The sequence below is a fragment of the Camelus ferus genome, chromosome 35 (assembly GCF_009834535.1).
Source record: "Camelus ferus isolate YT-003-E chromosome 35, BCGSAC_Cfer_1.0, whole genome shotgun sequence".
NCBI classification, from domain to species: Eukaryota; Metazoa; Chordata; class Mammalia; order Artiodactyla; family Camelidae; genus Camelus; species Camelus ferus.
This window is the reverse complement of record NC_045730.1, coordinates 23,569,002-23,592,595: the sequence shown is the minus strand read 5'-3', so window position 1 is coordinate 23,592,595 and position 23,594 is coordinate 23,569,002. Positions and strand designations below refer to the sequence as shown.

Genomic DNA, 23,594 nt, shown 5'->3' with positions numbered 1-23,594 from the left:
AGACTTTAAGTCAGTTGGTACTGGGGTGAGAAGTGAAGTAACGAGGGTGTGCGTACAGTGCAGATGGTGAAAGAAAGGAAGGAGAGAAGGAAAAGAGGAGGGAAGGGGGGAAGGAAGGAAGAGGGGGAGTGAGGGAGAAGGGAAGGGTAGCTCTCAGTGTTCCTTACTCCTACTTGCACACTGCTCTGAGGAGAAGGCTTTGGAGCACCAAGCAAAAGGACAAGTCTAGAATGCGTAATTTCCAAGGGTGAATCCTGTGAGAGGAAAAACTTCTGGTAATACTGAATCTAGAATAATCTAGAAATACTGAAAATGGCAACTTCTTATTTCATCGAGGCAACAAACACATGACCAACCTCTCCTGTCTGTCCATCTACCAGCCATCGAATTGAGAAGTGAATTTATCAAACTCAGTTAGCAAAGTTATCAGAGGGCTCTGAATTAATACCCTTATGCGAATTTTAAAAATTGAAAACACTATGTCTAACTGACAGTAAGTATAACTTGGCTGATTATTTCAACAGTGAGCACTGGCTTTTCTGATTATGTAATATAGAAGACATTTCCATAAACTGAATTAACTAAATATGCAGACTCAGAATTTTGATTTCATATACATCAGAAAATACACCATTTATGACTAAATTTATGATGAACATCTTTAGCTATCAGTTCAGAACAGATGAGGAGGAGGCATAGCTTTTCAAAAATGTAGCTAGTGGCTACTGTTTGGAATACCCCAAGTCTAAGATGTGCAGATAATGGAGAGTTGTTTTTGGAAAGTAACTGCTAATGAGAGTTGTAAACCTCAAGAATTATATAAGAAGGCATATGGGTCCATGTTCACTATGCCAGTTTTAGAAAGTAAAGCAAAGATTTTATGAGTTTTTTTTTTAACACAATTAAAATTTTTTTAATTAAAAACAAAGGCAAAGGGAAAACTTACCTGTAATTTCAGCACTCGGGGATAACCACTATTAGGAGTTAATAGGTTGGATTTTTTCCCTTAACAGCATAAACTATGTCTTCAAAAATATTGAATTACTTGCTCAAGATCACATAACAAGTATGGTGACTGAGCTACGATGTGAACCCAGTTCTAACCCCATATTATTTACTATTTCACTGTAACAGAGCTGCCACACACGTCAACAAGCAAATCTATACAGGGTTCTTTTCATTTCCAAGAAGACTTTTCTGTGTGACTCCTTTGTGAAGAAAACCCCCTGAATCTCCTAAAAATATGAGATGTTCTAAAAGTCTGAGTGCTGTTTTAAGCTTTGAGAATGTCAAAGAAGTAAATGCTACAAACTTTTAAAAATATCATTTGGTGTACCATTGCGTGTACCATGTGGCAGGTACCGTTAAGTTGATAATAGGGGAGGCTATGCAGCTGCTGGGGCAAAAGGTATATGGGAAATCTCATAGCCTTCAGATCAGTTTTGCTGTGAACCTAAAACTGCTCTAAAAATAGTCTATTTAAAGAAAAAAGCTTTAAAAAATTACTTGAAAGTTTCATTATTTAACACTTGTTCAGTTTTGGAAACTTTGAAGTAAAATTTTAACTTGAATGTTTTGGTTCAGTCAGTGTTTGCCATCTCCAATGAGACAGACTAAAAAATTAAAATTAAAAAGTATATTTTTCAAAATTCACAAGACTAAACAAGTGAAAATGAAATGTCTTATTTCTTATTTTCTTCTTCTATTCAAATTTTGAAGTATTTGTATTCCTGAAGTTAAGTACAGCATAAACTGCACTAAGAAATTTGGGACATGCTGTATTTATTTTTGCAAGCGTTAAACAATGTTTTACCTGTTATCTATGAATCCTTTTCACACTAAACCAAATGAATAATTAAAATCCATGAAATGTTGATTTTTTTTCAATACCTATACCAAGAATTAATCACAACTCAAGAATAGAAAAGGGTTTGTTTTGTTTTTTATTCGATTTTTAACCTATAACATAGTAATTTGGGGGTAGAGTGAATTTTTATCTCATTTTCACCCATACATTATACCCAAGGGGACACAAATTCTGTTACTTCCCTTGGCTGCCTTTAGATAAGTGTGGAAGACAGTCACATAGTATAAAATGATGGTGAAGAACATGTTATAGTTTTAATAAATAGTAACTGGACTGGGTTTATACCTCACAAGCATTTACATTTAAATTTACATTTTGCCTTGAGCTTCATGGTAATACATGAATAGAATAAAATTACAAGTTAGCAATGATTGCACCCGTGTTCATAGCAGCACTGTTTACAATAGCCAAGACATGGAAGCAACCTAAATTTCCATCAACAGATGACTGAATAAAGAAGTATGGTATATATATACAATGGACTAGTACTCAGCCATAAAAAAAACAATGAAAAAATGCAGCAACATGGATGGACATAGAGATTATCAGACTAAGTGAAGTCAAACAAAGAAAGTATCAAATGATATCACTTATATATGGATTCTTAAAAAAATGGATTCTAAAAAAATGACACAGATGAACTTATTTACAAATGAGAAACAGACTCATAGGCATAGAAAATAAACTTATGGTTACCAAAGAGGGTATGGGGTGGGGATAAATTAGGAGTTTGGGATTTGCAGATAGAAAATACTAAGTATAAAACAGATAAACAACAAGATCCTACTCTATAGCACAGGGAACTATATTCAATATCTATAATAAAAAAGGATATTAAAAAGAATTATATATATAACTGAATCAGTATGCTGTATACCAGAAACTAACACAACATTGTAAATCAACTATACTTCAATTTGTTTAAAAGTTAGCAATAATTTAATTCAATCTTTAGGCATATCAAATAATTTCATTAATTCAACATTTATTTAGCACTAATTGTTTGCCAGACCCCGTGAAGGCACACATTACATTTTGTATGCCCATTTTTTGGCATCTTAACATAAATGCATAGTATTTATGCAACTAAGTTTCCAGTGTTAAAAAACAGAGTGAAGTTACATGAGACAAAACTTCCATTATTTGAGCCTTTCTAGAATGTTTCTTCACATAGGGAGAGAAGATAAATCTATCTCTGATCTACTGGTAGAAAGCACAGTTCCCCAGGGATGTGTTTTATAATTGACACTGTGTCATAGGTTAAAGGGTGGTGTTTTCTCTTCCTCGGTGGTACATAAAATATAACAACCTATTTTGCAATCAACTTCCTTTTGGATAAGCTGAAATAGTATGGGTAAAGATACATGTAAGTATCTGTATGCATGGAGATTATGTGTACTTGGAATTCTTTTAGGATTCCATGTGTCTTATTTTACATCACCATCCAAAATCACTTGATTATATTCAATTTAGCATCTTCAAGTAGCATTCTGTATAGTTAATTGTTTTTGGGTGAATTAAAATTGTTTTCTAATAAGATTACAAGTTCTAAGGGGAAGTAGAGACAGGGAATGTTTTTTGAATATGCTGAGCATCCAGCTTGCAGTAAAATAACAGAACCAGAAAGAATCTTGCCAGGTATTTTGCCCCATTCTTCCTCCCCCTCCCCACCCCTCCCCCATCAGGTAAGTTAATGACTCAGCTTTCTAGGAGAAATTTCCTTTTATTTTGTAAGGAAGCATTTCCGCATTTTTCACATAAGATGTTTCTGCAAGTCATTTTAGACTTAACTTATGAATCACAGGCATTGGCATCATTTTGAAATAAATAACTTCTTTGTCTGGATTAATGGCACTGACCGTGCTGCGGCAGAAACCAGCCATTGTCAGTTACCGCCAAGAGCAGCGCCAATGAGCAGAAAGCACAAGACGTGCCTTCAGCCAAGTTATTGCTACTTAAGGGTCCTTGCACATCTGTCAGGCACTGTGAAATCTAAGCACGCTGTGCATGTGTCCATGTGGAGTGGATATGGTGAAATGTCAACTGCTCAGAACAGATGTTACCTATTTTTTATATTGTTAACAGCACATACATTAGAACACATTTTCAGATCTGTTAAGAAAATGAGATGTGAAAATTACTTCTAGTGAATGGATTGCCACTTTTCTTGCTGAGAAATACTTAAAGCTACCCATCAGTAAATGAACTAGACAACAAAGTAGCAGAATCAAAGCCTTCACTAATGAATTGTGGGTGACTGTGGCAAATAGAGTCCCTGTGTAAGTTGGCATTGTATTTGCATTGTAATTATGTTGTGATTAGATGTATCAGACAAATGGAATGTGCGGGTTTTGTAGTAAAAAGTATTGATACTTCTATCAGGAGACCAGTGTCTCAATTAGAAAGCTTAAAATTTCCCCTTATTTTCAAGTAAGTCAGTATATTACGGTTTTTGATTGCTTATCAATGATAAAGAAAATGTACTTAGTAAAAAAGAAATGTTTTGCCAGCTTAATAATTATCTGTCCATTCCCTACATGATTGAAAGATCAGAGTGTGAAATCAGAGTCTGTTTTATGGTCTTACATAAAACTTGAAAGAATATTTAAGACAGGAAATAAGCATCTTCAGTTAAAAAAAGACTCAATATTCTTCAGTCTATCAAGAGCTAAAAACAGAGGCTGAACTAAAGTGAACCAATTACAGAAAATTCACCGCATGTCTTTCTGAGTAGTCTTATTTAAAAGGGTAGCATTTAAGGCTTAAGGAAACTTTGTTGCTATTTTCTAGTTAAGATTACTTAAAAGGAAGGATGTCCTTAAGGTGTGACCTCTGCAGTGATGTTATTTAGTAAAATTCATGAGCTGTGAGTTTGGTTGCAGAGAGAGCTGCTTTGTGAAAAGTGTGAGAGATTTGTAAATGGAAGTGAAAAGCTGTTCCTTTCCAGCTGAATGATCAAACATATTTTTGGAGAAAAACAGTGGTTGAACAGGTGCTCAGTGTTATGATCTTGTGATGTAAAGAATGCAACAACTGAATCTGGCAAAATTCCATGTATTAAATCCTTTGTTCTTAAGAACCCAAATTCTCTGCTGCAGAAAATCAACTCAAAGTTGTGCTCCATGAATAATAAGATAATGAAAAATTACAGACATTCATAAGGAATGTATAATTGTGTTACATCACTTACAATCACTTTCAAGCCTTTTGCCAGCATTCATGAATCATGTTTCTTTCTTAAAATAATCATGGCTTTTTAAATATTTTCTTTTTGTGAATGCTGTAAGATAGTATTTAAAGTAATTTCCTTAATTCTGTTTCTTCTCATTAATGACTTTTTAAAGTTTTCATTGAGAAAAAAGTAAAAGTTTAAATATATTTATTGGCCTTTTCATAAGAAGTGACCCACGTAATTCATGTTAATTTATAATCACCACTTCCTTGTGAATTAGATGGGAAACAGGTATTCTTACTTTAAAATCAATACTCTATATAATAAGTCAGCTGTAGCACTAGGAAGAAAACAAATAATCTGTCTTCCAAATCAGTAATACACCCATGAGACTGGCCTTGTAACCTTCTTTTCTTTTTTAATTTTTATTTTATTTTGTTTTACTTTTTGAGGGGGTAGGTATTTAGGTTTGTTTGTTTGTTTGTTTGTTTATTTACTTACTTAGTGGAGGTACTGGGGATTGAACCCAGGACCTCGTGCTTGCTAAGCATGCGCTCTACCAATTGACCTATATCCTCCGCCCCACCCCCATAACATTCTTGAATCTAATTTTGCTACTTGTTTAGAAAGTAATGTCTGCTTTTGAACTTTGATCTTGGAGAGAAAAAAAAAACCTCTGGTAATTTCAAAACCAGCGGCCTAAGGATCTGCCCCAAACAGAGAAGCCAATCAGGAGATACTTGAGATCATCCCCCCAAAGAGAAGAGAAGGTTCATTTCTGTGCGGCTGGGATACAAGCTTGGGCGACCTTCTCCAGACGCTGAGCCCCAGGCGTGATGAGGCCAGCTGCCTGAGTACAGGTGGGACAGAGCACAGCTGATCAAACAGGACGGGAATCTGACATCACCTTCTGTTTAACTTCAGCTGCCCGGTGAGCCAGGCCCAATCAGGAAGCCAAAGAGAAGCTGGGGAAAAAGGGTGCAGGGCTGTGGTTTCGTACTAAGAACTCTGCCACAAACGCGGAGGAGATCCACTGTGGTCATGTTCGGGCCGTAGAATGTGTAGCTGTCCACGGTGTGCCAAAGTGGCTGTATTGTTTTTTTTATAAACACATTGAAAACCTGTTAAAATGTAATCCGTGTTTGGGGGGCTGGCCTATTTGTGGTCAGCTATCATTTTTAAGCCACCAAATAGTTCAAAGTATGCTCCTCATCTGGCCCCCAGTTTCTAAAATCCTATAAACTAAAGTGAACTGTATTGCAGATACTTCTGTGTGCCAGATTTCCAAGTGGGCACATGAAGGGCCAAGATAAAAGTGAGGATGTTACAAAGTCGTCTTCACATCGCAGCTGAAAAGGACCGCTATCCCCAGGTCAAATCTGCGGCTTTCACCCGGACCCCCCTCCTGCCTTGCTACCGTTCTTCCGTTCCGGGCTTCTCAACTCCGACTCCAAACAGGGCTCCGAGGGAGGTTGCTGGCTTAGGAAGGGATAGAACTGTCAGAGGTGTAACGTACAAAACAGAAAGTTACCACTAAAGACATAGCCTGTTCTATACAAAATTGTGCCAACAGTTAGCTGCATAGGAAACCATTTAACCACTTTGAAAGTACAGTTTATCAGTCACCAGTTACTTGATTAAACTAATAATCTCGTCCATTAAGTTAATCATATCATCATCCCCACCTCAGCTGAGAATGCCCAGGGTCACATCCTGCATCTGTCACCGTCAGAAACTGTGCCATCTCAAAATTCACTGACTCAGACACCTGCCTGGGACCCCAGTTCTTCATTGCAAGTTTGTGTCCTTCCTTCTCTCCAGGCATACAGCTTTTTTTGTTTTTAAATTGAGGTACAGTTGATGTACAATATTTTAAAGTTTCACTTGTACAATATAGTGATTCACAGTTTTTAAAAGCTATATTCCATTTACAGTTACTGTAAAATATTGGCTATATTCCCTGAAAGCAGGCATACTTGTCTAGTTCCCAATCCTGGAGAGAAACTTGCCGTCTTTCACCACTGAGCATGATGTCAGCTGTGTGTCTTTCCTATATGGCCTTTATTATGTTAAGACCGTTTTCTTCCACTCCTAGTTTGCTGAATTTTCCTTTTTAATCACGTGAGGATGTTAAAATTTGTCAAATGCTTTTCCGCCTCAAATGACACGCTCTTGGTGGGTTTTAGCCTTCATTCTGTTCATGTCGGGTAGCACTCTGATTTTCTTTTTTTTTTTTTTTACTGATTTGAACCATATTATTCCAGGAATAAATTTCACTTTGTCACGGTGTATAATCCTTATTGAATATGGTTTTTTAGTGTTTTGTTGAGGATTTTTCATCAATATTCATAAGCAATATTAGTCTGTAGTTTTCGGTTTTTGTGGTGTCTTTATCTGGCTTTGGCATCATGGTAATGCTAGACTCTTACCCTGAGTTTGGGAGTGTTACCTCTTGCTTCAATTCTCTGCAAGCGTTTGAGGAGGATTGTTGTTAATTCTTATTTAAATGTTCAGAAACATTGACTAGTGAAGCCATCCAGTCCTGGGCTTTTCTTTGTTGGAAGGTAAGGGATTACTGATTCAGTTTCCTTAACAGCTATAAATGTGTCCATATTTTCTATTTCTTCATGATTCAGTCTTGGTAGGTTACCTGTTTCTAGAAGTTCACCCATTTCTTCTAGGTTATCCAGTTTGTAGGCAAACAATTGTTTCTCTTACAATCCTTATTTCCCTAAATGGATGGTTATGTCCCTTCTCTCATTTTGGATTGGAATCTTCTCTCTCTCTCTTTCCCTTCATTAGTCTAGCTAAAGATCTGCTAATTTTGTTGACCTTTTAGAATAGCCAGCTCTTGGTGTCACTGATTTTCTCTACTGTTTTTCAGTTTTCTTCTTTAGGAAATAGAGTGGTTTCTTCTTTAACCCCGTGGTTATCTACAAGTGCACTGTTTCATAACCATGTATTTGTGTATTTTCCAGTTTTCTTTCTGTTGTTGAGTTCTATTTTCATTCAATTATTACACTCAGAAAAGATATTTTGTATGATTTCAATCTTTTTTTTTATTATGCTGGTTTTGAGGCCTAAAATATTGTCTGAGAATGTTCTGTGTGCACTTAAGAAAAATGTATATTGTGCTGTTGTTGGGTAGAGTGTTTTTCACTTAATTCCTCTATTTCCTTATTGATTGATCCATGATTGAAAGTGGGGCACTGAAGTATCTGACTATTGTTTTGAGGAGCTGTCTATTTCTTCCTTCATTTCTGTCAACATCTGCATCATATACTTTTGAGCTCTGATGTTGGTATATAATGTTTATAATTATTGTATTGTATCTAGTCAAACTGACCCTTTTATTATTTTACATCCTTCTTTGTCTTTTTTTTTTCTTAGTTTTTGGCTTTTCATGGAATATCTTTTCCCATATGTTTACTTTCAACCTATGTGTGTCCTTATATCTACAGTGAATCTCCTGTAGACAACATATTGTTGGATCTCTTTGTATTTTTTTTAATCCATTCTGCCCAACTCTGTATTTTAATTGGGGAGTTGAATCCACTTACATTTAGAGTAATTACTGATAGGGAAGCACTTACTTTTGCTATTTTGATACCTGTTTTCTGTATGTTTTATGCTTTTTTGTCCCTCATTTCATTCATTAGTGCCTTCCTTTGTGTTTAGCTGATTTTCTGTAGTGATACACTTTTATTCTCTTCTTGGTTCCTGTTGTGTATACTCTATAGACATTTTCTTCGTGGTTACCATGGGTATTACATGCAGTATCCTAAAGTTACGACACAGTTTATCTTAAACTGATGCTAAAAACTTGCAGAAACTCTACTCCTTTACAGTTCCACTTTTCCACTCCCCTTGATGTCATCAGTGTCACAAATTATATCTTTATATGTTGCATATCCAATAACAGATTTATAATTATTCTTACGAATTTGTTTTTTAAATCTTGTAAAAAAAATGGGGTTATAAACCAAATTACTATAATAACACTGCTGTTTCAATTCTTCTATTTACTTTTATCAGAGAACTTTATACTTCTGTGTGGCTTCAGGTTGCTGTCTAGTATCCTTTCATTTCAACTTGAAGGGACTTCCTTGATCATTTCTTTTATGGCAGAAATAGTGGTAACTCCCTCAGCTATTGGCTGTCTGGGAATTTCTTAATTTCTCCTTCCTTCTTGAAGGACAATTTTGTCGAAGACAGACTTTCTCAGTTGATAGTTGTTGTTGCTTTTTGTTTTTTTTTTTTAACCCCAGACCTTTAAATATGTCACCCAGCTGCTTTCTGGCCCGCGCGGTTTCTGTGAAGAAGCCCACTGGCACTCACGCTGGGAGCTCCCTGGCGGTGGGAGCTGCTTTTCTTCTGCTGCTTTACTGATCCTCTCTTTGTCTTTCAACAGTTTGATCTTAAAGAGTCTCAGTCAGCAGGGGTCTCTCTAGGTTTATCCCAGAGCATACTGAGCCCCTTGGGTTTGTATATCCATGTGTTTACTCAGATTTGGAATGTTTTCAGCCATTATTTCTTCAAGTGATATCTCTGCCCCCCCCCCTTTTTTTCTTTTGGGACTCCCATAATAAATATAATGATCTGTTGATGGTGTCATTTAAGTCTCTCTCTCTCTGTTTTTTTTTTTTTGCTCCTTAGACTTACTAATTTCAAATGAAGTTCACTTGTTCTTTCTTCTGCTTGTTTGAGTCTGTAATTTTACTCCTCTAGTGCATTTTTCAATTCAGTTATTATATTTTTCAGTTCCAAAATTTCTGGTTTTTTAAAAATAATTTCTATCTTTTTTGTTGATATTCTCCTTTTGTTTCTATATTATTTTCCTTGTTTCTTTGAATTCTTTGTGTATCCCTTGAGCTCTTTGATCATACTTTAGATGTTTTACAGTCTTTACCTGATACATTTTAAGTCTGATGCATTTGTTTCTTCAGGGTTGGTTTTTGGAGATTTATTCTGTTCCTTTGAATGATCCATGCTTCCCTTTTTCTTGGTATATCTTGTGACTACTTTTGTTGAAAACTGGGCATTTGAAAAAACAGCCACCTCTCCTAGTTGTTGCAGATTAGCTTGGAAGACCTTCACTAGTCACTCTTGTCATTCCTGCTGGAATAACCCAGGGTAAAGGTGTAAGGGCATCTCAGATTTTTTCTGAGCGTATGTTTTATCTTGGCCTGTGAATCCACTTTTAAAAATCTGCTTTTTAAAGTCTTAATTTCCCAAAGAGTCTCACCTCAGCTTTTTCTTGGGGCCTTAGATGTTCTATTTTATTCCTCTTCTTATAATCTCTTGCCCCAAGGTGTATGTGAGTCTGCAGTCCTCCTGCAGTTTTCATGCCCCACAATGCCTATCATTGCCTTCCATAGCTTCTGCCACCTGAGATCCAGAGTCTGCCACAATTTCCCATCTAAGTTCTTAGGCATGTGAGACAGAAAGCAGTCTCTCAGGTAGCTCATACACAGGCTAGAATGTTGCAAATCATTTGCACTCCTCTTGTTCTGGCCAAGGGAGGGAACTGGGAATTGGTCTGCTTCCTCCTGACCACACTGTAGCATTGCCAGGAAGGGGATGGGACATATGCAAGTAAAAATGCCTGGAAATTTCCTCAAGTATTGAATGTGACTCTTTCTTGTTTCAGTGTTTGCTTATTTGCTATAGATCTCTGAACTGGTTTCCGGAGTTCCTATAAAGTTACTTTAGTCAGCCCGTTAGTTAACATTTCCATGGGAGAACAAGTGTCTGGAACTTCTGAGTCTACCATCTTGGTAATTTCTCCATGCTCTCTGATGAGAAGTCAGCTATTGGTATTAATGAAGTTTCCTTGTACGTCTTGAGACATGTACACCTTTCAAGTACAGCTTGCAACTTTCAAGCTTCTCTCTTTGTCTTTAAACTGTTTATCTATGATGTGTCTAGGTGTGTATCTGAGTTTATTCTTCTTGGAATTCATTAAGATACTTGAATATATAGGTTAAAGTATTTTTATCAAATTTGGGAAGCTTTTGCCATTATTTCTTCAAATATACTTTCTGTCCCTCTCTCTGTCTCTTCTCCCAGATCTCCCATGTATGTAGGTTGATATGCTTGACAGTATACTGTAGGTCTCTGAGAATGTGTTCATTTTTCTTCGTTCATTTTTGTTTGGATCCTCAGACTAGATAATCTGAACCTACCTATCTACAAGTTCACTGAGTCCTTCTTCTCATTGCTCAAATCTGATGTTGGCCCCATGTAGTATATTTTCCATTTCAGTTACTGAACTTCAACTCTAGAATTTCTAATTGATTCTTTTTTAAATAAACCTTTTTATTAACATTCTCTGCTCCCTGAGACATTGTTCTCAAACTTTAACTGCTTAAGCATGGTTTCCTTTCGTCCCTTGAACATGTTGATAATAGTTCATGTGAAGTCTTTGTCTACTAAGTCCAGTGTGGTCCAGCCTCCTTTACAGTCAGATTTTATTACCTGCTTTCTTTCCCTGAGGCATACTTTGTGGCAGACTTCTCTCTTTTTTTGTATATATCATATCTTTTTGTTATAAGCCTTGTATTTAAAATAATATAATTTAGGAAATCTGGAAATCAGATTCCCCCCTTCTTGGGGGTTTTGTTGTTGCTACTTGTTGTAGTTTTGCTATTGTTTTAGAGACTTTCTTTGACTAATTCTGTAACACCTATATTCCTTTTCAGTGTGGCCACTGAGGTTTCTGCTTAGTTAGCTCATGCTGATGAGTTGGCAGAGATGGCCTGAAACACTATGCATCATTAGATTCCTCACCCTCTGAAGAGGGCTCTGTATGTGTTTTATGGCACACATTGAACACTCCAACAGCCTGCTGGTCTGTCTTACCCTTCATTTCTGCTTGTGCAGAGCCTTGTGGTCGGCCAGAGGTGAGCAGTTATGGTTGTCTCAGGTCTTTTCTGAGCATGTGCATAGCCCTGCACTTACATGTTGCATTTTAGATCCCCAGGAATATGCTGGGTTTTTCAAAGCCCTCTATAGACATCTCATTTCCAAGATTTTCCTGCCTTTTTTTTTTTTTTTTTTTTGGTTGACCTTTTGTTTGTGCCAACTAGTATTACCCTCTCAAACATATTTTATGTTAAATAATTGCCACTGGTGGTTTTTTGTTTTGTTTTGTTTTGTTTTGTTTGTTTTTGTTTGTTTGTTTTTTATGACACATCCTGAGGATAGGACTTTCCTCACTGAATGAGCTCTGAGGTAAAGACAAGCCTTTGGAGCTTTTCCTAGAAGTTGCCATTCAGATCAAATAGAGACCATGCTGTTGGAACAGGGCTTTGTGGGGAGCCCCAAACCCACTCTTCCCTTCCTGTGGCTGCCAGGCTGTAGGTTTCCCAGATACCATGGTTGCAAGGCCATTGGATTTCAAGGCTACTACAGAGCTGGGGAGAAGATAGGAAAATTAAAATGCCACAAAACTCACTGTTCTTACTGAGGTTCAGCCATTTTTCTTGAATAAATACTCCTTGTTACAAGCCTTTCATTAAATTCAAGAGTTCCCAAAATGCTGATTTTTGCCATTTTTCGGCTAGTGTCCCCACTGTTGTTATAGAGGATCAGATCCTTATTCTACCATTCCACAAGTGCTTCTCCTCTGTTTACTCTTAAATTTGGACTCAAATGTGGGCTAACTGAGTTAATCATTTTTATACTGATGGTAGTATTTTGGAAGTAACAGCAACACAATTTGATAATTATGCAGACTGGTTATTCTCTAGTCTGGATACACATTATCTTCAGAGCTTCAAAAAAAAAAAAAAAGATTCTCATGCAACAGCTTTACCCTTGTTCTGTATATTGAGACTAAGCTCTAGGCATTCATCTTTCTGGAAAATTACCTCGGGCGATTATAATATGAAACCAAGGCTGAGAGCTACTGATCTGGGTCTTACTTATTTTGAATCCTACAGTGTGAAATAGCATCTTACATTTCTGAGGCTCCTAGTTTGCCAGATGAATAAATGGATGGAGGTATGGATGAATGAAAGTGGTTTAAATGATATACATAAACATAGATATATTATCTAACCACAGCCAAAGATATAGTTTTGCCGACTCATTCTTCTTTGGATTTCAAAATAGGATTGATTACATAGTGAAATGTTTTTTGCTACCTGAGTCATGTACACTGAACACATTCACCCAGGTGGATGATATGTGGACTCAAATAAACTGCAAGTTCAATTCAACTAAGTTGATGTTTTAGTTGTACAGACTATTGGTAACAAGTGCATACTCAAAATAATTAGAAAATTACACTAATAACAGCTATTATTATATGCCAGGCACCTTGTTATATATTTTATATTTATCCTCTTAACAACTCTCAAGAGATTAATACTATTATTAGCTCCATTTTACAAATGAGGCAATTGAAGCTTAGAGAAGTTAAGTAGCTGGCTCCAAACTACATAGCTGATAGGGATGAAACTGAGCTATGTCCCCAGCTTTTCCCACTATGTGACTTAAACTCTTAAACCACTGGTTCCGAGACTTTGATGCACACTGGAATCACCTAGAGATCTTTATAGATGCTGGCTCCTGCTGCCGTACATTCTGCTTTAAGTGGGATAGGGTGCAACTTGAGCTGATGGAATGTTAGAAGTTCCCCTGAGTAATTCTCATGTGCCACAAAGTTTGAGAGCTACTGCCTTAAAAACTAGATTTTTTTTTTGCCTCCCTACAGAATTTTTTTTTTAAACATGATGATGTTTGGATAAATTATTCACCTCAAAATATCCCAGATGGCTCTCTTGATTTCTCAAAGTATTACATAGAGATAGACAAATTTCACCATGTCAGATTTACATCTAAAATCTTATCCCATTCACATGAAAATTGTTCAACACAATTTATGCAATGAAAAGTAGCTAGGACTCACATAAGTGCAAGGAATGAGACTTCTGGTTGTGTAGTAATTCACTTGTAAAAGACATAGGGATTTTGGCTGACTGCAAAGCTTAACATGAACAAATCGGGCACTATAGCCACTGAAACAGTGCATGCAGTTGGCCACACGAGCAGAAGCTCTGTGTCGAGATCATAGGAGGTAAGGATTCTGCCACACTCTGCTCTAGGCAGACCACATCTAGAACTGTGTTAAACTCTGGGTGTGTTTTCAGAGAAACTCTGAGAAATGAGAGGGGAGACCAGTGGAAACCATTTACTATGAAAATTAAAGGTCCACAACACAGAAGATGAAGAACAGGTATCTGGCTTCAGATGTTAGAAGGAACGTTCATGAAAGTGAGGATTAGCTGCAGGTAGTAGAATGTTACATCTCAGGTTCATTATGAGTTAAAGAGACTCTGATCTGACGAACTGGGAAGCTAATCATATATTTATAGAAAAAAATGTGACATAACAGAGCCAACAAGTAAACTTTTGGAAAGCAATCTCTTCATGAATTGGAGATTCCTTGTTTTTTTGGGGGTTTTTTGGAAGTGCAGTATTTCATGTAGTTAATTTTTTTTTCAGTCAAGATTATGGTTTCAAGTGTTGTTCTTAGCCTGATTTACACAACTCACTGTTCAGAAGCATCTGATTGGGTATTAATCAGAAATTGTTTTACCCATCTTAATCTATGGGTTATTGAGTACAGGTGAGAAACGGTTCTCAACATATATATTTTAAAATTAAGTATATATGTATATATATGCACAGATTTACATATAGCAGCTACTTTATGATAATATGACTTGTATTTGTTTAGCATCTATACTTATAAACTTGACTTTCAAATACATCATTGGCTAAGAATGTCATTTAATTACCTACATAAGCCTCTGGATGCACAAAGGTGCTTCACAATTCAGGCCTCCTCATTAACAGAATATTGCATCTAAAGCAGAATCAACACAGGACAAAGTAAAACGGAAAATCGCTGCTGACTGTGATATTTGAGCAAATTATCTTAAATTAGGCTAAGGAAGTACAAAAAAATCAGAACCATTAAAGTTTTTAAAAATTTAGCTTGTAAATTAATTGGGTAAAGCCACCTTCAAAGTTTAATACATTTTCTGCCGCACAAATCTAAACTGTGAGCCACTGAATCATTTATTTTACCTGAAATTAATTTATTTTTCCTTCAGTTCAGAAGGAAAGGAATAATAATTGATGTTCTACTTTTGATTTTTGAAGAACTACATTAGAAATTATAAGGTAATTTTAAATCAGAGATATTATATATACATATATATGTATGTGTCTGTGTGTATATATATATGTATGAGTGTATATATATATGTATTTGTATATATTTAAGCTGTAGGACTTGTTAACTACTAGGAATAGAACAAGGATCTTACTGTGATAGAGCCACACGCCGCCTGCTCTCCTTGAGTCTATGTGGGTATATTTAGAATTTGAAAGCAATTTATTGAATATACCTTTTGGACGAGATCTGCCTGTTCAGTTTTGGTTTCTCTAACATGCTATTCTAATATGAATGTAGCATTTTTGAAATTTTTTATACGCAATGTGCTATTTTAAAATCTCTCTCAAATACGATATTACGCATCGTGTGGTCTCTGTATGGCAGAGAGCAGTGTTTTTATAGCCCTTCCGGTCACAAGTTTTTGCCTTGAGTCCTGTTAAGGCCTTGTATGTGCTTTACGGTTGCACTATGTGTATCTCACCTCGTCAGAAAACTGCCTGTTCTTTTTGCTGGAGGCAAGAGAGAGAATTTTATGCCCATTAGTTTAATTGCTTTATGCCAAACATCCAGTTTTCTGTTTTATTCATTAATCTGTAAATAATAATCTGTCTTAATATTTTCCTGTTAGTTGAATTTTAACCAAAAGTGTTTTGCTACTTTCTATTTTCATCTTATTGGTGCATTTGACTTAATTTTGTTTAATTTGAACTCGACACCGTTTCCTACCTATTCAGCCATTCAGACGTTACTTTAACAGCAGTATGAAGGTGTTTCATATTCTTTTTTTTTTTTTAATTTTTTCAATTATGGTTCTTGTATGTCTTAGGAAATGTCACTGGCAAAATAGCTTCACCTCTTTTGGAATTATTAACCCTTTAAATTGGGAAGCTTCTTCTGACTGTTTATAAACTAGCTTTAATGTGACAACTACAATTGTTAGTACTTCCAAGGCCAAGCACACAGGTTGCTGTGCAAAGACTCTAAATGAGAAATCAGGATATCTAAAGTTGCTTTTTATCTTTGTCACTAACTGGGCATGAGCCCTTAGCCTTCCTGTCTGTAAAATGAGGATGTCATGTCTCCTTAAGGCAGAGCTGTGGAGATCAGATGAGATAGTGTATGTGGAAGTCCTCTGTAAACTGCCAAAAAAAATTAGGCTGCTCTTACTATATTACTATTATTAGTATTATCACTATGATTATTAATGTTTTTTCCATTACAGATGAAAATTTGAATTGTCTGTAACCAATATTGTACCACTGGTGAAACTGGCAAAGACTAGTTTTTAAGATATGTGAGAAGGTGGAAAATGTGGTGAATTTGCCCAGTCGCTTAGCATTAGTGAGAGACAGTTTTGGTAGAGTAATTACTTTTTCCATCCTCAAATATACTGTCTCCCTTTCCATAGAAACTATGTGAGGCAAGATGTCATGTGTTTAAAATCATTAAACCTAAAAAGAAAAAAATAAAGGAAGGAAAGAAAGAAGTCTTACCTTCAAAACAAACAAACTTTGGAGGGGCCTGTAGGCTGGAGCCTAACATTCACTGTCCCACAGATTATAAACATTACAAGACCTCGGTGAGCTGTGCTCATGACCTCATTGAGACTTTGGCTCCCTGTGTCTCATACCATGCATCTTAGGAAGCTCTTGGATCAGAGGCAGATGTGGTCATTTTTGTTATTGTTCCCAGGACGGCCCCGGTGCTGTGGCTCACCGCCTCCACTGATAAAGCAGCGAGAGAATCAGGAAGTCACTAGAATGAGAGACTAACGGATCTTATCTGTTTATATCCCATCCTACATAGCTGACACACTTTTCTTTTTAGTGTTTGTGACAGTGGTTAAGTATCTTAAAGTTATAGTCCCCTTATTCCTTCTATTTTGTCATAATTCAACAAACATTTATTTGAAAGTCCTCTGAGTGACAGACACCAGATGACGTCCAAAGTGAGAGTCGAAGAAAGAGACCAGGTGCTTCTGCTCTCGAAGGACTCGCACGTTAATGGGGAGAGAACCCATAAGAAAAGACTTACATATGATGAAATCAACCAACTATAGATGCCTTTGGTTTTAAATAACCAGATCAGAGTAGTTGACTCAGCAGGTGAACGATGTCCTCGAGGACCCAGGCTGTTGGCCTCTTTCTGTTCTGTCATTCTAGGTATTCTTATAAATGGAAAAACTTCTTCAGAAGATTCCTAGGAGTCATCATCTCAGAACTCATTAGCCATAACTGGGCTATCTAGCCCACCCCAAGCAAATAGTTGGCAAGGGGAAGGAGACGTCAGATAGGCTTGGGCCAGTCAAGAAGTACGTCTGGGTTAGAGGCACTCTCTCCTGATGCTTGTGTGTGAGAATTAGACAACCAAACGGAAGCAAGTCCTGACAAACATGAGAGAATGAGGAAATGGGTTTCGGAGAAAACCATCTACAAGAATATGGAGGGGAGGGAGTGACCAACACTGAGACGGGGGGATAGGAGACATGTCACTGAGGAGCCATTATTTAAGCTGCTATTAAGAGATGAGTCAGAGTTTTCAGAGCTAAGTAGGAGTTTGTAGTTTACTAGGGCTAAACTCCAGGTAAAGAAAATAACTTGGTCAAAGATATCAAAAAACATAGTCCTTTAGGGAACAACAGTAATCCCAGAGGCTGGAGTATAGTTGATGCAAGAGTGAGAGTGTACTAGGAAATGAGATAAGAGGGCGGCATTGAGACTGTGAATGTCAGCTAGACCTTATCCTGAAGGAAATGAAGTCATTGAAAGATTTTAAGAAAACTGCCACCCTTTTGTCAGGGTCTCTAGTCTTTTCGAAGTCTGACACCCATTCTCAAGTAGACTCCTCAGGAAAGGCCTCTGTTGACATCACTCCCTGAAGTCTTCCGTGTTTACACAGTTTCATGCTTGTAGGTCATTTTGGTTGGATACTAGCACCTTGATTCTCGTTTTCTCTTGAGTAGCTTATATTATGTCTTGTGGGTACTTTGTTGGCAATTTGGTCTTCCGTTACCTAACACCACCCTTTCCCACCGAAAGAGAACAAAACCAAACCCTGCCTTTCCAACATCAGCGCATCAGGATCATCACCAAATCACTCATCCTTATCTTCTCCAATTAATCCTCGGAAATCCACACCCTTCTCTCCAGGCCTAGACCACCACTCTCATCCAAACCATCACCACCTCTTACTCTCATCCCTTAAGCCATAGCTTGCAAATATCACCAAGGCAATCGTTGAATCTTTACATCAGCTGACGGCCCTTGTTATATGCATTTGTAATATCTTTACCTCTTCCCCTTTCATGCTACTCATTCTACGTGTTACTTCTTAATGGCCATCTTCCCCACTAGACTGTAAGCAACATGATGGCAAAAGACTATACACAGTCAATCTACATTATTCACAGAATCTGTCTGGGAATTCACCTACTTGCTAACATTTTTTTGTAACTCCCAAAGCAACACTCACAGCACTTTCTCAGTCATTCTTGGACATGCACAGAGAAGTGAAAATTTTAAATTGCCCAACACACATGCACACAGCTGTGGTTGAACAAGACAGTGCCTTGCATTCTTGTTTCAGTTCTCACACCATCAATAAGCATCCATTTTGCAGTCTACTTGGTGCCACATTTTCCACACTTTGTGGGGTTTTTTAAGTTGGTGATTTCACTCTTTAAAATAGCCCCCATGCATAGTGCTGTCTGATGTTCCTAAGTACAAGAAGGCTGTGATGAGAGAAAAATACATTAGATAAGCTTCATTCAGGCATGAGTTACAGTGCGTCGTCCATGATTTTAATGTTAATGAATGAACAATATATGAAATGAGATGTCTTTAAACAGAAACACACACATAAAACAAGGTTAAGTATTGATCAGTTGATGACAATGTGGCCAGACGCTCACAGGAACCTAATATTTCCCCTAGGAGCAGTGGTTCAGTATCAGCTAATTTGGTTTCTGTAATGATTTAATGAGATATCACTACTGCAAAAAAATAAGACTCAGCTGTGCTTTGTTAACTTCTATATCCCTGGTAGTTATCACAGTGACTCTCACGTAATTGTTTGATAAATATTTGTCGAAACTGAATTGTCTCTGTGTGTATGTATACACACACGTATTTTATACATACATGCATAAAAGTCATATGTAATATATAAATAAATTAAACTGAATTTGTTTGTCATGCCAAAGGTATATTCCACAGCTTTATTACTTTCTGCTTTTAAAAAAATGGTAAGTGTAGGTTTCTTTTTGATATATTCTTTATTTTTATTGTTATCTAGGATGCTGGAGAAATGGTTCGTTCCTTCATTGGTGGTTTGGAACTTGTCGTCAGTTTACTGAAATCAGATAATAAAGAGGTTCTGGCGAGTGTATGTGCTGCTATTACCAACATAGCAAAAGATCAAGAAAATTTAGCTATTATCACAGATTATGGCGTTGTCCCTTTATTGTCCAAAATAGCAAATACAGTAAGTAACACATCTTTTTATTTTAAAATGCACATTAAGTTAAGATACCACAGTGTAGTGGCAAAAACAGTGAGCTTAAAATCAATCTAGAGATCTGAATTCAGGTTTAATATCCATCACTTATGCTGTATGAGAGTTTGGTGAACTCATTTAATTTCTGTGAGACTAATAACGTGAAAGTGTATTTTAAACTGTAAAACATTAATATGCAAGATCCTTGTAAAATAGAGGCTATTTTACGTTTATCGCTGGCAAGTAAAGCGGTGGCAAATGTAAGTGTTACTGTGGAAGTGTTCGCTCTCATCTTCATCGCCATCATCATTGCCATGAGCCTAAAGACAATTGTTCACGCCAACTTTAGAAGTTAAGTGAGCCTGCCCCAGCTCAGCAAGTATGGGTTGATGGCATTCTTGAGCTGGAAGACTTTGGCAATCACTGTATTGTTTATCCAGAGCTGTGCCAGATAGAACAAGCAGCCTTGAGAGATAATGACTTCACCATGACCAGAGGTATTTGAGCATATCTTGGACTACCACTTGGCAGAAAAGTCACAGAGCAGAAATTCAATCATTAGATGCCTGCTTGGTCTAGAACACTTTTTAGGGCCAGTCTAATACTAAGTTCCTAAGAGTATCTGCCAGATTCAGTTAAGGACACCAAGGTATGGCCTGAATCAAGAGATCGGTATGATTAATAAACAGAAAACTATAACATTATTCAGTTATACTTATAGGAGGTCATTATATACAAAAAGAAGGATACAGTCTGCATAAAGAGCACAGAAAGGAAAGTGGCAGACTCAGAACCTGTCATTGTTTACTGCACTGTTTTCTCCCTCTGGGGACCAAGGGGAATTGCAGACGTAGAAGAAGTAGAATGAAGCCTCTTATCCCAGTCAACCGACGGGCTCCCTTAAGAATGTCCAATATTACTCAGTTACTTTTATTACTAAACCACTTGCTGATCTGTCATTCTGTGTTGTGAGTAGACTTACTCAAAAGGAGGCAAATAACTCATGTCAGACACCTGACCACCTGTGGGTGCACACACTACACTCAGTTCATAAAAAGAAAACGCAGGATTGAACCCTGATCCATTGGTGACCCACCCAAATACTACTTCCCATCAAGACACCACCTGAATAGCCAGTGGGTAATAAACCTCTAGAGCATAAATATGATCTCACAGGGTTGTTATGATGCACATACCCCAATTCATTTTCTTTGTGCAGACTAATGACAAACTGAGGCAGCATCTAGCAGAAGCTATCTCCCGCTGCTGTATGTGGGGCAGGAACAGAGAGGCCTTCGGTGAGCACAGGGCAGTGGGTCTGTTAGTGCGTTACCTGAAATCAAATGACACCAACGTGCACAGAACGACGGCCCAAGCCTTGTACCAGCTCTCAGAAGATGCTGATAACTGCATCACCATGCATGAGAACGGCGCAGTGAAGGTAAGTTGATGAGCTTTGTGGTTCAGTCCAAGTGGGGTCAATGTTGTTGTTTGTTGTTGTTGTTTTTGAAAGACATGCAAGTAATATTAAGGTTTTACTAAATGGGGTTTTTGAACACACAAAACTGCCCTCTTGTTGGGTCACAGCTGCAGATGAGCTATATGTTACTGTTCTCACGGTTAATGCTGCAGAAAAGTTGCATGGAGATAGATGTTTTCTAAATCAAAGAATGTATAATGTGCTCAATTAAATAAGTGGCTGCTCCATAAGTTGAATTTGATGAAAGAAAATGTATAGTGCATGAACAATCAGCGGTATTCATAATTCTGTTTAATATTCTATTTACCTAGCACTTAAATATTAAAATATAGGCACCAACTGAACAGCAAAGAAGCTGACAAACAGAACTAGACAGTCAGGCCAGTCGTGGCCTTAAGCAAAGAACCAATTCGAAGAACATGTTTCTTCCAAAAAAAAAAAACCTGCGCATCAAACCTTCTTTGCCTTTAACTAATATCCAGGCAGGGAAGTTTCTGCACATAGACTTTGATGTATCTATACACTGAAAACACCCAAGAGCTTCTGAATGGAATATTTTGATGGTGATCAATATAAAAAATCAGCAGTACATGAACAGCTTACATGTATTAGGAAAAACTGATTTAAAATTCTAGTTCTTTTCTATGGCTTGTTTCCTTGCACAATATAGTTTTACTGTCTATTATCTCAATTTGGAGCCTATGACAACCTGATACATTTACACTTTGAAATGTAGGCCCAAAGTGAGCTCTATCTTTCAGACAAAAGTTAATAAAAGTGCCAGTTAATCATATCCCATCCAACTTAATATATGCTGAATATGAAACCTCTTAGGAGGAATAAGACTCCTAAAATGCCAATTGGTAATTTTTTGAGGTGATTATTTTAACTTATCCTTTAAATCTATTACAGCTGAAGAATAAGATGTTAATTTTTCTGAAATTAAACCCAATTTACATTTAAATGTGTCAACCTTTCCATTATAAATCCATTTTTACAGCACATAAGTTAGGCCAAATGAGTTTCTTCAAGCAAAAAGCTGGCATAAAAAGCATGCTTTAAAATAAGCACTATTTTTTTAAGTTAATTATAAAAAATATACTGGAATGTTAACTTCCGGTTGCTGAAGAATGGTAAAAAATGCCATCACTCCTACGTGATTATGTTCACACTTCAAAAGAGATGTTTCTAATTTAAAATTTTACATTCTGTTATTGAACAGGGGCAATCTAACATGCACGACCTAAAGACTTTTGTTTTTTTTAATGAAGCTATGAAAATTAAGTAGCTTGGTAAAGGGTCTGACATAGAACGTTCTTAGACAATTGCCAGTTACTTTGAGGAGAGAAATTCTGGACTCCTCAGAAAGTTTTCAAATGTAGTAAGGTTCACATGTTATTGTTCACTTGACGCACATGCCAGGTGGATGTGTAACTCTCAATTATTTCTCCTAATGTAAGTCAACAGGGAATCCAAAATCATTTATGAATTGTATTTTGCTATGAAGACTGTTGACCCTGTGTTCACCCACCTACACGGCTTATATATATCAGAAAAAGAAAGCAATAAAAATGATTAGAGCGAGGGGACAGGAAAGAGAAAAACAAAGAAGGAAAGTTGATTTTCTTGCCCTTGAGACCCTTTCCTAGGTCATCCTAAGGTATCTTGAGAGCATCTCTGTCCCGCCCACCTGCGTTTCCAGCTACCTGGCATTTCTACCTGTAAAGAATGGTATTTTACAAGTTTATTACAGGCCACTCCATCATGATACAGAGGCTGGCCTTCTGGTGGGCTCTCCCTTGTGAGGCTGTGGGGGAAGCATGAGGACCTGTGTCTCTCTTCTTTGGTTTTCTTGACTGAGGAAGAAAATGTGGCTGTGGTGTCCTAGGTATTGGCAGAATCAGCAGGGTTTGGTAGTTGCTTGGACGTGGGGAAGAAAGGAAAGGATTGAGTCAAAAATAATGCCAGGTCTCAGACTAGGTGAAAAGGAAGATTCCATTAGCCAAGACAATGCAAGAAAACACATGGCACATCAGGGTGGCGAAAGTCCCTACAGTGAATGTGTCACCCGGGTAGCTAACATGTCTGACTTCAAATGCATATGAACTTTATCCACTATTTTGGCAAATCCTTGGCTGTTTTTGTCCCTAATTGCTACACCACCTTGCTAGTCAAATGCTTACTGTTGGCCCTTTGTATTTGTGGGTTCCACATCCACAGAGTCAACCAATCATAGATCAAAAATATTCAGAAAAAAATTCCAGGAAGTTCCAAAAGACAAAGCTAGAATTTGCCACGTTTGCTGGCAACTATTTACATATCATTTACACTGTATTTACAACCATTTACATAGCATTTATGTTGTATTAGGTATTATTAATAATCTAGAGAT

General features: G+C 37.1%; 1 protein-coding gene across 3 annotated transcripts in view; it reads left to right on the top strand.

Annotated features, from left to right (window-relative positions):
• ARMC4 (armadillo repeat containing 4) overlaps window positions 1-23,594 on the top strand; it is a 141,271-nt gene that overhangs the window by 61,435 nt on the left and 56,242 nt on the right. For all 3 annotated transcript variants that reach the window (XM_032473528.1, XM_032473529.1, XM_032473530.1), the window contains exons 13-14: window positions 19,522-19,710; window positions 20,942-21,163. In XM_032473528.1, coding sequence (XP_032329419.1) covers window positions 19,522-19,710; window positions 20,942-21,163 — 411 coding nt within the window. The remainder of the gene's footprint in view (window positions 1-19,521; window positions 19,711-20,941; window positions 21,164-23,594) is intronic.